At 56.6% G+C, this 14,433-nt stretch overlaps 1 protein-coding gene across 1 annotated transcript in view; it reads left to right on the forward strand.

Moving 5' to 3' along the window:
- Positions 1-6,870: 6,870 nt before the first annotated feature.
- LOC143677439 (kinesin-like protein KIF1A) overlaps positions 6,871-14,433 on the forward strand; it is a 61,407-nt gene continuing 53,844 nt past the window's right edge. The window contains 2 exon segments of the mRNA XM_077153390.1: positions 6,871-7,116; positions 12,409-12,574. Of these exon segments, the coding sequence (XP_077009505.1) occupies positions 12,469-12,574 (106 nt within the window). The 5' untranslated portion in view covers positions 6,871-7,116; positions 12,409-12,468.

Genomic DNA, 14,433 nt, shown 5'->3' on the forward strand with positions numbered 1-14,433 from the left:
GAATACATCACTAGAACTGCAGCAATACTAGAGGTAAATATTTGATGGGATAAGAGTTATGGGGTGTTTGGGGTTTTCCCTTTGGTGTGGGTATGTCTACCTGGTACTTTTCTCTTTGGAGCAATGAAAATTGTCTAAAATTGAGAGTGATGATGATTGTACGGCTAACTGAGGCTCCTCTGAGACACTGATGGTTTATTTTGGATAGAATATGTGCTGTGAATATATCGCAACAAAATCTGCAGATTCAAAGTATGTAAACAGAAAGATGAAGTGCCAGAGAAGACGTGGAGAGACGTACACCTAATCAGTGTTGGGAGGGAAGTGGAATGGGGCAGACCCTCCGGAGGGGAACGTAGTATCCACAGGAGGCTAAATATAGGGTCGTCACAGGATTAGGCAATCTCATTACCAGGAACATACTCAGCAGAACTGAAAGCAAGGACTCAAATAGACATTTGCACACCAAAATTCATGGCAGCATGATCCATGATGCCCAATGGATGGAGGTGGCTGAAGGATACATATATGACTGAGAAGTAGATAGGTCAGCCGTGGTATAGACAGATGATGGAATATTGTGGCTACAGAAAGGAATGAAGTCATGAGGCAGGCAATGAGGTGAATGAACCACGAGGACATGCTGAGCAAAATAAGCCAGAAACAAAAGAAGATTGTCATTTTAGAAAATACTTATAAGAAAATTGGGGCCTAGATTGTAAGCTCTTATAGCAGTCACATTTATTCCTGAGCTTTAAGTGTTATTTCTAGATTCTGAGATGCTGGGCTCTGTGTGTGCAACCTGGCATTTTCCTGGCACTTTGGGCACTTGTGACAACTAAGACTCAGCTGGATCCAGTAGCTCTGAGAGTCAGCATTGCTAGATACAACTGTTAGAAAGAAACCAAAAAAGGAAATCAGACTTTAATTAGAGGTAAGAATGAAGCCTATTGGGTTGGGACTAAGGTAAATCAGAATACAAAGTAAGGGTGATATTATCTATATTTTAGAACTTCACCTACTGTATGAGACTGAAGGAAGAGATGCTTATTCTGTCCCAAACTTAAAATTTCTGTTGCACACAATCTAACTTAATCTTGCTGGCCAGTTAATTTAAACAACTTAAACACATGGAGGCTAGAATTGGGAATGAGACCTTGTAATTCTGGATAGCTTAATGTAATACCCTGATCCATTCTAGAGTGTGTTGGGCAGATAATTAAAAAGCATTGGCAAAGTCTCTTGAGGGCCTGGAGAAAAAATATGGAAGTGTTAAACTTCCACACCTCAGAAAAAATCCTGATACTCTCTCAAGCATTAGAGACTCCCAAGTTAATAGACCAAATCCTTGATCTTGAGGTTTGTTCTTATGAAACTTATTTCTATAATGGGGAAGCTAAGCCCATCTATAATTATGCCTAAGAATCACTTCCAGAGAACCTCTTTTGTTGCTCAGATGGGCCTCTCTCTCCCTCAGCCCAACTCTACAAGTGAACTTAGTACCCTCTATTTTAGTGCGTTGAATGCTGCCAGAGCACAATCTGGGAATGGAACAGCTTTTTAAAAAGGGAATTTATTAAGTTACAAGTTTATAGTTCTAAGGCCATAAAAATGTCCAAACTAAGGCATCCAGGTAAAGATACCTCGACTCAAGAAAGGCTGATGTCTGCCATGTGGGAAGGCACTGGCTGGCGTCTGCTGGTCCTTGTTCCTGGTTCCACTGCTTCCAGCTTCTGATGCCAATGGCTTCCTCTCTGAGTGTCTGTAGCCTTCACTTAGCTCCTCCAGGACACAGCGCTGGGCTCTCATGGGTGGTAACACCTGCTGGGCTCTGCATCTCCAAATGTACTGTCTCGGCATCTGCTCTTTCTGCCGGTGCCCCAAGCATCTCCAAATGTCTGCATCTCTGTCAGTTCTGAAGCAACTGTGTTTTCTCCAAAATATTTCCCCTTTTAAAGGACTTCAGTAAATTCATCAAGACCCACCTTGAATGAGTGGAGTCACATCTCCATTTAATTAAAAAGTCACACACCCCAGTTAGGTGGGTCACATCTTCATGGAAACAATCCAATCATAGTTTCCACCCTAAACAATAGGTCTACCCCCACAAAAATTGGATTAGGAAAGAAAATATGGCTTTCTGGGGTACATAATAATTTCAAACCAGCACACCCTCCCCCCGACATAAGACATGATGTCCAGGGCTGACAGTCTCTCTAGCAACATGGGACATGATTCCCAGGGATAAGCCTGGCCCTGGCACTGTGGGATTGACAATGCCTGTCTGAGCAAAAGGAGGAAAAGAATTCTAACAAAATAAGGTATCGGTAGCTAAGAGAGATCAAACTGAGTTGAGAGGTTATTCTGGAGGCTGCTCTTATGCAAGTTTCACTTAGATATTGCTAATTACCACTATATGCCAACCCCGAACCAACAGTATTCCTGAAAACCCTAAAGAATACCCCAAGCTCTATCTGAGACTCTATAAAATTTCACTCATTATTTTTCAGAAACCTAAAACCTCCAGGCAGTTTCTAGGACAGATAAACTCTGAAACCCAGAGTTACCAGTCTCTCCAAAAGCATCAGCCAGTTGCATCCCCCTGCTCCATAATATCAACAATCCTTTTCACCATGAAGAAGTTAAAATGGTCATCGTCCAAATGTGCTGATCTGAACCTGTCATGCACCCTGGAAAAGTCATGTTATTTGAAACCTAGCCCAGTCTTGCTGGGGCAGCCATGCTCTTTCAATCCTGATCCAATATTGTAGGGTGACACCTTTTGATTAGGTTGTTCCCATGGAGATGTGACACACCCAAATGTGGGTGCAACTTTTTGGTTATATTATTTCCATGGAGGTGTGACACAGCCCATTCCAGGTGAATCTTGATTACTTCACCAGATTCCTTCAAAAGAGAAAACACTTTGGAGAAAGCTCACACACAGACCCTTGGAGATGAAGAGGAAAATGCCGGAAGGACCCCCAGGACCTGAGAGAGTCATCTGAAACCAGAAGCTGGGAGAAGAGCCCAGCAGACGTCACCACGTGCCTTCCATGAGCTGCTGAGCAAGACAGAATCCAGAGCTGTGCCTCAGGGAAGCTCAGTGAGGCCCACAAATGCTTAGGGAGGAAACCACTGGACCTCTACTGCCAGCCACGTGCCCTCCCAGCTGACAGGGAGACCCCGCACGCCACTGAACCTTTCTTCGGAGTCAAGGTATCTTTCCCTGGATGCCTTACTTTGGACATTTTTATAGCCTTAGAACTGTAAACTTGTAACTTAAATCCCCTTTATAAAAGCCACTCCACTTCTGGTACATTGCATTCTAACAGGAATAGCAAACTAAAAGACCAAATATCCCTGAGGATTGGGAGAAGGACCAAGTGAGAGGGAGGAGTTGTAACAGAGAAGAAAGCGTTGAACAAGTGGTTGTGACTATGAATTTCTATATTGGTATTTCTCGTTAGTCTCTAGTGTCTTGGAACAGTTAGAAGGAAATACCTGAAATGGTGGAACTTGGAAATTTGCTATTTGTTAAACTATACTTCTAAATTTATCACTTTTCTGCATATATGTTATATTTCACAATAACAAATGTTAAAATTTTTTTAAAAAGTAATCTGGCAAAAAAAGAAGTAAAAAATGAATAAAGAAATAAAGCAAAGCAAATATCAACTCCAGGAAAAACAAAGAAAAAAGTAAGCAGAGCCCACTACCTGGCTCAGCAGGGAACACTATTTATGGATTCACAATCATGTAACCAAAAATTATGAAATAACTCATCTGAGAAGATGAAGGAACAGAAAGAGGGGCAGTCCCTCACCCTCCAAGAACCACTCACGTATCTAAGCCCTGCAAACCAAGGAAGGGCAGCGGAGCACATAACTTAGAAATATGGACTTAACTGAGACAGGAGGAACCAAGGGGGGCCTGGGTGCTGGCCCTGGGGGGTTGGTGGGCAGGGGGCATCCAGGAGCCCCACAGCTTTGGGGGAACTGGCCTCACCTAGGTCCTTTGCCTTCCTTTTATTATGTATCTGCACATCTTTGGTAGGAACCAAAATAAACAAATAAACCAGAACGCTAAATTAAACATAAAAAACATAGAAAAACTGGCTCATATTCCCAATCAAAACACAAGACCATTTGGGACAATAAAAGACACACACTTTAAATAAATCATCAATTAAACAAGAAATCAAAATGGAAACCACCAAATGTCTGAGTGTTCTGCTGTCGGTCGGAATTGCTGGAAGCAGCTCAGGTGGTACTTGTGGGTTCACAGCCTTCAGTCCACGTTGCAGAAAACAGGCAAGTGGGCTTTGCCGAGTGGAGGAACTACAGATATTTCCATTTTTTTTCTTTCTGCTGATCTGCATTTTCCGGCTTTCCACGAACACTGCTTGGCGACCTCTCCCTGCTGCTCTCTCCAGACATGGGCCTTTCTGCTGGGAGGGTGGGTGTCGGGGGTGGGTGGTCCTGGGGTGGGGACCTGTGAGGGATGGAGCGGCCAGCCCCCACTTGCCCATCTGCCCCTGAGGCTCGGCCCCAGGCCCCGGCCGGCCCAGGCCCACCTTTGCCACTTGGTGGGAGTGGGAGAAGGGAAAGGTGGGCCCTTCTTGAGCAAAGCAGAGGCTCCCGCGGCCTGCTCCAAGGCTCCCTGCACGGTCAGCCTGGCTGGTCCCCGCCCTGGGCAAAGCTGGCCTCTCGGGGCCTGGGCAGGGGCGTCGAGCAGCCCCAGGAGCCAGGAGGTTGTCTTGCCACATACCCCCGCCCACGACGCACGTTCAGGGGGCCCGGCCAGGCCGAGGCTGCAGATGCAAAGCCAGCGCCGAGACCCTGTCCATGCAGGAGCCAGAGCCCCCAGGGACGCTGCACAGGGGACAGAGAGGCTGAGGGGCCATGGGAGGGGGGCCCCCAGGGGCTGGGAGGTGCACCTGGGCCTCCGCCAGTCTGTCCAGGGCCTGCTGCCCCAGGCCAGCTCCCGGCCTGGCCCTGTGGACACAACCTCAGCCTCTGCACGGGAATGGCCCCACTCGGAGGAGCCGGGTCCTGGGCCGTGGTAAGAGGTTGCACGTGGGTGTCCGTGCCCTGCACCCCTTGTCCCTCCAAGCCCTGCAACCGGGGCGTCCTGTGCCGCTCTGGTGGGTGGCCTCTGTGCACTGTCCGCCTGGCAGCACCCCGCCCGCAGATCACAGGTGGGTGGTCCCAGCCCAGCCCAACTCGCGGAGGAAACCCCATGGGGGCCTGGGGGGGAGTCTGAGCTGGTGGGTAGTGGGGGGCCTGCCCTGGCAGGAGGGCAGAGGGCAGCGGCCAGCACCCCGAGAAAGGCCACCTCCCAGGCTCCCCAAGCTGCCCCTGGGAGGGTCTTTGGGTGACCTGGGCCCTGACATCCCGGCCTAGCTAGTGCCTGGGGGGGGCGGTGGGCAGGGAGCGCTGGGTGGCCGCGTGGCCAGGAGCCCGGGGGGAGGGCACCTGCCAGTCCCCTGCAATGCCAGAGCCCCACACCCATGGCCCACAGCCACCTCCCCTGAGCCATCTCACCCCGCTGTCCCGGGCAGGCCCGCGGTGAGCTCAGCCCTTACATAAGGCCTGGGAGACGCTTCTCCGGCCTCGGCCCCAGGACGTGGGGCTCCATTTCCCTCTCCTGACCGCAGCGAGCCCCGGCACCTGTGCCCGCCAGCTGGCAGGGCCTGGGCTGCATCCTGAGAACAGGAGGGGTGGGGCTCCCCAAGTCCCAGGGTCCTGGCGCAGTGTGGGGTGGGCAGAGCCCCCGCCTCGGCCGGCCTCATGCCCAGAGAGGAAGAGGCGTCCAGCCGGCCCAGGTGGCGATGGTGGCTGTGGTCAGGTCTTCCCTCTCCTCTCGGGGTGGGGGCTCCCCTGGGAGCGCTCGGCCCATTGGGAGGCTCCTGGGTGACCTGAAGGCCTCGAGCTCAGAAGACCCCCTTCGTGGGGGGAGCCCGGAGCACCAGACAGGCGGTGCCCACCATCTCCCAGGGGCAGCAAGGACTCCTCCCCACCCCAGTGAAGCCCCCACCTCCGCTGCTCCCACAAGTGCTGGGAGGGTGGCATCCCTTTCCCAGGGGGTTGGGGCGGCCAGAGAGCAGCAGCTCAGGCCTCAGACCTCCTGCCCCCCTTGGCATGGCGGTTGTTTCCAAGGCCCAGCCACCCCCCTGGCCTGCTGGGCCACCCCCTCTCCAGGAAGTGGTGTGGGGCAAAGGGGGGCATGCACTCTTCCCCAGCCCCCAAACGAGGCCAGAAAAGAGCAACATGGGGTGCTTGGTGCCCTCAGCCTGTCAGAGGCCCCTGGCACCGCCCCCCCGCGCCCAATGCCCCCTCAACGTGGGGCCCCCTGAGGCTCCTCCTGGAGAAGCCAGTGTGCTGCTTGGGGACCGTCCAGGCCTGAAGACACCAGCCCAGGGGGCAAGCTCAGGGCGGCCCTCCCCTTGGTCCCGGCCAGGGCCCTGCTGCCAGCGGCCAGAACATGTCTTCCCTTCTTTCCTGACTTGCATTCTTGGAACTTGCACCCTCTTTGCTTTGCTATTTTTACCCACCCTGAGCCTTCCGGTCTCCATGGCGACGCCTCCAAACAGCAGATTCCAGGCGGCAATGACGTCACCACTCCCTTTCCTGCGGCCTCCCCGCCCCCCACCCCTCCCTGCCCCAGACCCCGAGTTTCTGGGGGCACCACAGCTGGCCCTGAGTGGCCTCCGCCCCCCTTTCCCCCTCCCCCTTCCCTTTTCCCTGCTCCCCCTCCCTCCCTGCTTCTCTTCCCTCCTCTCCCTCTCCTCCCTCCCCCTGTGGCCCTCTCCCCCTCCCCCCTTTCTTCTCCCCCTCCCCTTCTGACCCGCCTCACTGGCGGCCCCTGGGACCTGCCGCAGCGGCCAAGGGGGCAGAAAGCAGGCGGTGCTGGGCTGCTGGGCCTGGCCTGGGAAGCCCCCCGCTGACCGCCACCCCATCAGAAACTCATCCCCGAGAGAGAGCAGTGTGGGGGGCACGAGGGACCCACAGAGGGGGCTGGGACACAGAAGGCCTGTGGCCTGGCTCATGGGGGCCCCCCCGTCCTGGAGAGATGCTGGGGGACGGCCAGAGCCCACACTCCTCCCTACGCCCGGTGAGGACCCGAGCCCCGGGGGGCTGCCAGGGCATCGGAGACACTGGGGGGCCTTGGGCTTCCAGTGACCAGCTTCTCTTAGGACTCCCCGGGCCCCCCCATCCAGTGGGGAGTGTGGGGAAGGAGCCATATCTCCGAGGGAGGCTGGAGGGCTGGCGGTCCGGGGGCACTGTCCTCAGGCCCCAGAGGAGGGGGCTTTGGGGTGCCCGGACGGGGGGCTCCACTCCCTGAAAAGGACACAGATCCAGGGGGAGGCGCGCGACGGGGAGGGTGGGAGGCCCCGGGGGGCTCAGTGAGGGACCCCATGGAGAGAGGGCTGTGAGGTCCAGTGAGGGGCGCTGTCGCAGGGGTGCTGTGGGGGCCAGGGAGGAGAGGCCGCCTGGGAGATGGGGGCTGCACCCCATCGGTGCAGACATTCATCTGGCCTCGTGCCCCTCTACCCTCCCCCACGAGGCTTTTAGGGGACAGCTCAGGCTCGGGGGCCACTACAGCCCCTTCCCAGGCCTGCCCTGCTGTCCCCTTGGCCTGCTGGCCCCGCCGGGGGACCCCAGGGCTGGGTGCAGGGACCCAGGTGTCAGGAAGGGCCACACCCCAGGAGGAGTGGGCACCGCGAGGGTGCCACCCCATGCTAGGGGTGTGTGCAGAGTCGACTGGGCCCCCAGACTGACTAGGCGAAGTGCGGCTCGCAGAGCCCCTGGGGTCTGTGTGGCGCCATGGCGGGCAGCGGCTGCGCCCTCCAGAGGAGCTGGACAGCCAGGCAGGCGGGTGCTGGGCCACGGTCCCCGAAACCTCACTTGAGCAGAGCCCTTCAACAGCTGAAGGAGAGTGCGTGGAAGGGCATTCAGGCAGGGGAACAGCAGGTGCCAGGTATGGGTGCCTGCAGAGGACGGAGGCGGGAAGGTTGAACGGCGGAGCGAAGCGGGGCTGGGACGGGTGGACCAAGACTGTGGCGGCCCCCCCAGCTCCCCCTGCTCCCCAAGGGCCCCGACCCAGGGTGATGCTCCAAGCTGGCCCTGAGGCCACAGCTGCACCCTGCGTGCAGGCTGGGGAGGAGCAGCTGCGGGGCAGGGCGGGGGGGGGGGCTTGCCTGGAGGGGGCGGGACGGACCCCCCCTAGATAAGATGAATTGATTCACCACAGCCGAGGCTATTTTTCTGAACATTTTGTTCCCAGTCCCACCCCCAGCCTGGCACAGAGGTGGAGTGACTGCCAGGGGAGGGGGGTCTGCTGGAGCCCCCGGTTGGGCCCCTGCTCCTGCCCGGGGAACCCCCGCACCTGTCCCCAGCTGCAGCACAGGGTTAGGCCCACAGCGCGCTGGCGACTTCAAAGGACGGGGCGGGAGGCCCAGGGGCGCGGGTGCCTGGCCTGTGGCCCAGAGCCCACCCCTCCACTGCCCACAGGCCCGTTTGCCTGTAGCCCCTGCAGGCGGCCTGCGGGCTTCCGAGGCAATGAGTAATATTTAACTTGAAGGGCTGTCTGACAACTGCAGGGGGTTAGCAGCAGGTTTGCATTATATGTGCTGGCAGGGGGAGGGCAGGGGAGGGGGGAGGGCAAAGTCGAGAGGGAGCGGAGGGTGGGAGGCCGTGGGGGACCAGGACCCTCCAAGGGGTCGGGACTCAGCAGACAGATGGACGGGCCTGGGGCCCCAGCGCCGCTGCCCGCCTGTCCCTGGGGGCCTGGACCCCAAGAAGCTGGGGCCGGGACACCATTGCCCCCAGACCCTGCAGGTCTGGCCGCCACACCCAGGCATGTGCTGAGCCCACCGAGCCTTGGTTTGGCCAACGGGACCACCCTGGGTCAGGCAGAGCCTCAGGCTCCAGCTCAGGACAGACAGTGCCCCACGGCTGCAGACAGGCAGTACCACCCGTGGCCCCTGCCAGGACCTGAGACCCGGCGCCCCTGGCCATGCCCTTCCTCTCTGGGCAGTGGCTGCTTCTGCGGACCCTGGGGACTGAGATGCAGCAGGCACGCATGGCAGGGTGGGCACCCCGGCGGGGGGCGGAGGCAACGAGTTCACAGGAAGGAGCCAGGACCAGGGGCCTGGGGCACCGAGAAGCCGGGTGTGGCCCAGGGCTGGCTCCTGTTTTAACAGACAGGGTCGGGGGTCCTGTGTGCTTGTGATGGGGGCCCCTGCCAGGGGACACACTGCAGGGTCTGCCCGGGCTGCCCCAGCCCTCACTCATTTGTTCCCACATGGAGCAAATCTAAGTTTCTAGAACAACTCGTTTTTTGCAGAGGCACATTTTCACAGGGAAAACTGCCCTGTCCCCCAACATCCCATTTATCCTGACTTGCCCCCTTCTCGGGGAAGGGCTGCCGCCCTGCGGGGAGGGTCACTGTGGGCCCCTTGGGCCACGCTGCTTCCCTCCCCCGCGCTGCCACGCTCCCGCCCCCTCCTTATTGGGTTCTGCCCTGAGTGTCCTCCTCGGTCCCGGGGGTCCTGCCAGGCCCTGGAAATGTGTTCCAGGGCTCCCTGAGGACCCCCGCTGGCCGCCTCTGGGCCACAGCTCAGCATCCACCATGGGACAGTGACCCCTGTCTATGCTCCACAGGCTGGCCGGGCGCGGGCTCTGGAAGGGAGGAGCTCTCAAGCCTCGGGGGTCCTGTCCGAGGGCCCCCAACCCAAGAGATGGGAGCAAATGACCATGCAGGGGGGCGCAGCACCCGGCAAGAGCTGGGAGGCATGGAGGCGCCATGGCCAGGGTGGAAACCCTTTGTAGCGACCCCCCACAAGGGCAGCAGGGCAGAGGCACTTAGCTTCGGGGCCGGAATGACCCCACGTTTCCCCGTCCCCCAGGGCTACTCTGTCCAGCTTGCAGCCACTTGCTGCCCTGTCAGGCCACGCCAGGACGTGAGCCCAGGGAAGCCCCCTCCGTTCCAGGGCTCCTGTCTCTCCTGCCTGGAGGCGCTTCCGACTTGCAGTGGGGGTGCAGGCCTGGGGCATCCCAGGTCCTGCAGAAACCAAGGGCCGCCTGGGTGGCACAGGGGGGCACAGGCCTGGTTTGCTCCAGCCCGAGCTGGAAAGTGGACACTGCCTCCCACTGTGCTTGGGGGTGGGGGAGGGGCCCCCAATCCAGCAGGGTAGGCCCCAGACCAGGTGGGTGGCCCTCCTCGACAGGGAGGGGGTGTGGGCTGGTGGGGACTCCTGGGGGCAGGTGGATGAGCCCAGGGGCAGGTGGTAGGTGGAGGACAGGTGCCGTGGAGGGGAGCTGGGAGGCCTTGAGATCCTCTTTTGAATTCACATGGTTGGGACTAGGGAGTATACCTTCTTGCTGAGCTGAGGGATGCGCTGTGACTTTATCTTCTTTCTTGTAGAGCATCCTAGCTGGTCTGTCTGAAATAAGTGGTAGCACACGTTCCCACAACCCACTCCTCATTCCACACCAAGCCCTCCGCTGGCCGTGCTCCCTGTGCAGCCAGGTGGCTGCAGCACGCACACCCCACATCTTCCCTACCATGTCTCTCCGTAGCCCCTGCACCCCTTCCCCTCTGTACTTACCTTGAGGCAGCACGTCCTGGGACTTGCCTGGCCCTGGTCCCGCATCTTCCTCGCTTCCTGGCAGCATGTTCCCTCGTGGACCAGAGCACGGATCCTAGGGTCTTCCAGAGGTGCGAGGGGAGACCCTCCTACCCTCGCCCTTGGCTAGGGCTTGGCTGAGCAGAGAACTCATAGAACTACGTTGAAAATCGTTTTCCTTGGATGTATGCCTTGGAGCCGCTCCATTCTCTGTCCTCTGCATCACCCTTGAGAGGTTGTTTCAGTTTGCTGAAGTTGCACCAGACCAGAATTGGACTTCCTTTTAACAGTGGGGATTTATCAGTTCGCAAGCTTCAGGCCATGAAAATGTCCAAATCAGGAACCAACAGCCCGCTCAGCACCTGGGGTTGCTCTGTCACGTGGCCAGGCACATGGCACCTCCTCTTCCAGGCACCGCTGCTCCAGCTCCCGGCTTCCCTATCTGTGGCCTTCTCTCTCAGCTTCTTTATCTTTCTCTCTATTTCATGCTCTTTAAAGGGCTCCAGTTAGAGGCTTGAGACACACCTGGTGCATCCTCAGCTGAAATAACCTAATCTAAAGGCCCTACCCACAGGCCTCTTTCGGGATCCACTCAACTGCAAACCACCACAGAGACATGATGCCATTTGGGTCCTGCCTGATCCTTTGGGATCTGTTCTTTTTTCTTTCCTCTGGAAGTTTATGGAATCTTTCTTTAGTCGTGAGCTTCTGGAATTTTACAGTAACTTGTGTTGTTGTGAGTTCTTTCTTTATGTGGGGAGGGTGTGTGTGTAGGGGGAGCCCTTCAGCTTGAAAACTGATGACTTTTAGTCCCATCAAGTTTTCTTGAATTGTTTCTTTAATAGTCTCCCGCCCCCCCAACCCTTGATTCTCTAATATTCTTTTCTATTCTTTCATGGAAAATTCTTCAAGTTTAAACCTTTTTCTTGACTCTCTAAATTTGTCTTCATATTTTTAATGTTCCTGAGCTTTTATTCTTTAAACATTCTTTTTTGTAGCATCCTCCAGTCAACCATGGATGGAGTACCTTCCCTTTTCTTTCTGAGGATATATGTTGCAAGGTTTTATTATTTTTTAGTTTTCTTCTGTCCCCTGCATTCACTTCCGCTGTGCTGCTCTTCCATTTGTTTTAGTCTCTGAAAATGTTGTCAGAGGATTTCCCCTAACTGACCATGGCCTGTCCACACTTATGAGTGAGGTGGGGAATGCTGAGCAGATACCCTGGGATCTGTCTGGAAGGGCTTGTTGTCTGACCATTGTCATTTGTCTGTGTTCGTGCCTGTCCTGGTCAGTTTTCCCGGGGAAGAATCCTCCACTCTCCCGCCAGGGCCCAGGAACAAGAGGAGGCTGTGTTCCCACATAGCATCTGGGGCATAGCTCAGCCTCCTTGGGCCCACCCTCAGCTGGTCCTTGGACCCTCCAGGTTGGATGGGGCCTTGGTGGGGTCCGGGGTCTTGGGTCTAACCCACTTTCCACAGATCCCCTGATTTGGGAACCTGCCCCAGGAGCTGGCCTGCGGATGGGTATCTCAGGTCTCTCTGGGGTCCCAAATTGGCTTGTTTCCTGTGTTGGGTTTCCATTTCCTGGGCTTTCTAAGTCATATTCCACTGGTCCCACTGCTGCCCATTTTCTAAATGATTTGATTTGTGCCTTGGGGATTGTCATTAAGCAGCAGCTTGGAAGGGAGTGGAGAAAATCTGTGGGTTCAGTCAGCATCCAGCAGCCCTGTCCTACTTCCTCGGACATTAACCTCTGATTTGCTTTCCCTTCTCCAGGTGCCTCTGTCCTCGCTGGGGCTCCCGCTGCTGTAGGAGTGACCGACAGAGGCCACAGACATGGCCGGGGCCTCGGTGAAGGTGGCGGTGCGTGTCCGCCCCTTCAACTCCCGAGAAATGAGCCGGGACTCCAAGTGCATCATTCAGATGTCCGGAAGCACCACGAGTGAGTAGGCTGAGCCAGGCTGGGGCTGACAGTGGGTGTCTCAGGCTGCAGATCAGCAGCCAGCCAGGCTCGAGTGCTGGAGCAGTGGCCTCCCTGGTGGCCCTGGGCATGTGGGCGTGTTTCCTTTGCCTTTTTTGCTTTGCTTCTAATTGTTAATCCTCTCTGAACATCTGGAAAGTCGGAGGTCTTCAGGAAAGATGACTAGGAAGTAGTGAGAGAGAAAATGGCAATTCTGAGGACAGAAAGACAAACAGAGGTAGATAGAAGGCAGACAGTCTCCTTGCAGGCAGAACCTTAACTGCTAAGGCAGGTAGAGAAAGGCCTTAGTGCCGAGCTTCCCCCTTTACTCTTTCTTGCACTATCAATTTTTTCGTGACATGTAACATACATGCAGAAAATTGGACAGACCACTTTTAGGGATTTTTGCAGTCAGCCCGGCTTGGGCTCCTTTCACCATTGCTCCTGGCGAAGGCAGTCTCGGCCTTCTCCCAGCACCCTACACCAGGAATGTTTGTTTGGGATCCTGGGTTTTGGTTTCTTTCTTCTGCATAAATAAGATGTAAACTTGGTGGCTTACACCAAGACAGCCACTCTCTCTTCTATGCTCCCCTGCCTCTGCTCGTGGCTTGGGCTTGAGCTCCTTGTGGGGTGGTCCTAGAGTAGCAGGGGCTGCCACCATGCACAGGGTGGCTGTTGTTACCTGCACTGAGCCACCCACCTGCTCCTGCACCCCAGGGCTGGGGTCATCGCAGAGCTGGCCACACACGCAGGCCTCCATGCCAAATCCTACGCTATCCATTGTCAGTTAGGTGGAGGCGGGGTCCCCTCAGGTGGTGGCTCAGGATTGGTTTCTTGGGCTGAGGAGGGTGCTCTGGGGCTTCTTTTGGCCCTGTGGGAGTGAGAGTCAGGGCCGGGGTGACCTTGGAATTGGTGGCCTTGATCTTGAGGTGGACAGGTGCAGAGGCCCCCCTTAAATTCAGGGGAGGCGAGCTCACACGGACAGCTGCTCACCTGAGCTCATGTTGCTGTTTTGCAGAGCCTCAAGTGGGGATTTGGGCATGAGAAGTCGATCTGGGGGGCGACCCCAGGAAACACCACTGGGAGTGGGGGTGTCTCGGCCTCGCGGGGGCCCTCTGACATGCAGAGCATGCCCTACGCCATCCCCCGGGGGCCAAGGCCAGGGTGTTGTCCCACATCTCCACCTGCATAAGATGACCGAGGACATTAGAGTCCCCAATGGAATCCCCCATCCCGGGGCCACTCATGACATAGTCGTCCCCAAATAAGAGCTGGAGGTCCAGGCATGAGGGTCGACAGGCACCTCCAGCCTGTGGAGTTACCCCACTTGAGTGGTCAGAGATCTGCAAAATGGGCAGAAAGAACCAGAGACAAAACCTACATCTCTCCTGTACTTGACATGGGCCTGGCATCAAGCCAGGGGCTGAAGTTCAGGGTCAGGGGAGCAGGTGGGGATCTAAGGAGAAAAATGTCAGAGAAGAGAGTGGGCTGTATGGGGCGAGCAGTGCCACCAGAGCCCTCTGAACTATCCCCCACCCCTGCTCTCTGTAGTGACTCTGGAGACAACCTCCCACCACCACCACTTTTGATCTTTCCCAATGTCTCTAGCAGCAGGCAGGTGGAGGACAGAGGTGAGTTGGCCTGGTGGAGCCCTGGCAGCAGGAGGTGCTGCCCCATGGATGAGAGTCAGAGCCAGGCTGCAGGTGGACCTGTGCATGACCATCTTCTCATAAGGACAGGTGGGCCTGGATGGAGGTCCCAGGCCTGACTGCCCCCACCCTGCCCAGGCTGCCCCTCCTCCGGCCCCCAGGAACGCTGAGGGCAGAGTTTGCCCTAGGGCC

The sequence above is a fragment of the Tamandua tetradactyla genome, chromosome 3, assembly GCF_023851605.1.
Source record: "Tamandua tetradactyla isolate mTamTet1 chromosome 3, mTamTet1.pri, whole genome shotgun sequence".
NCBI lineage: Eukaryota > Metazoa > Chordata > Mammalia > Pilosa > Myrmecophagidae > Tamandua > Tamandua tetradactyla.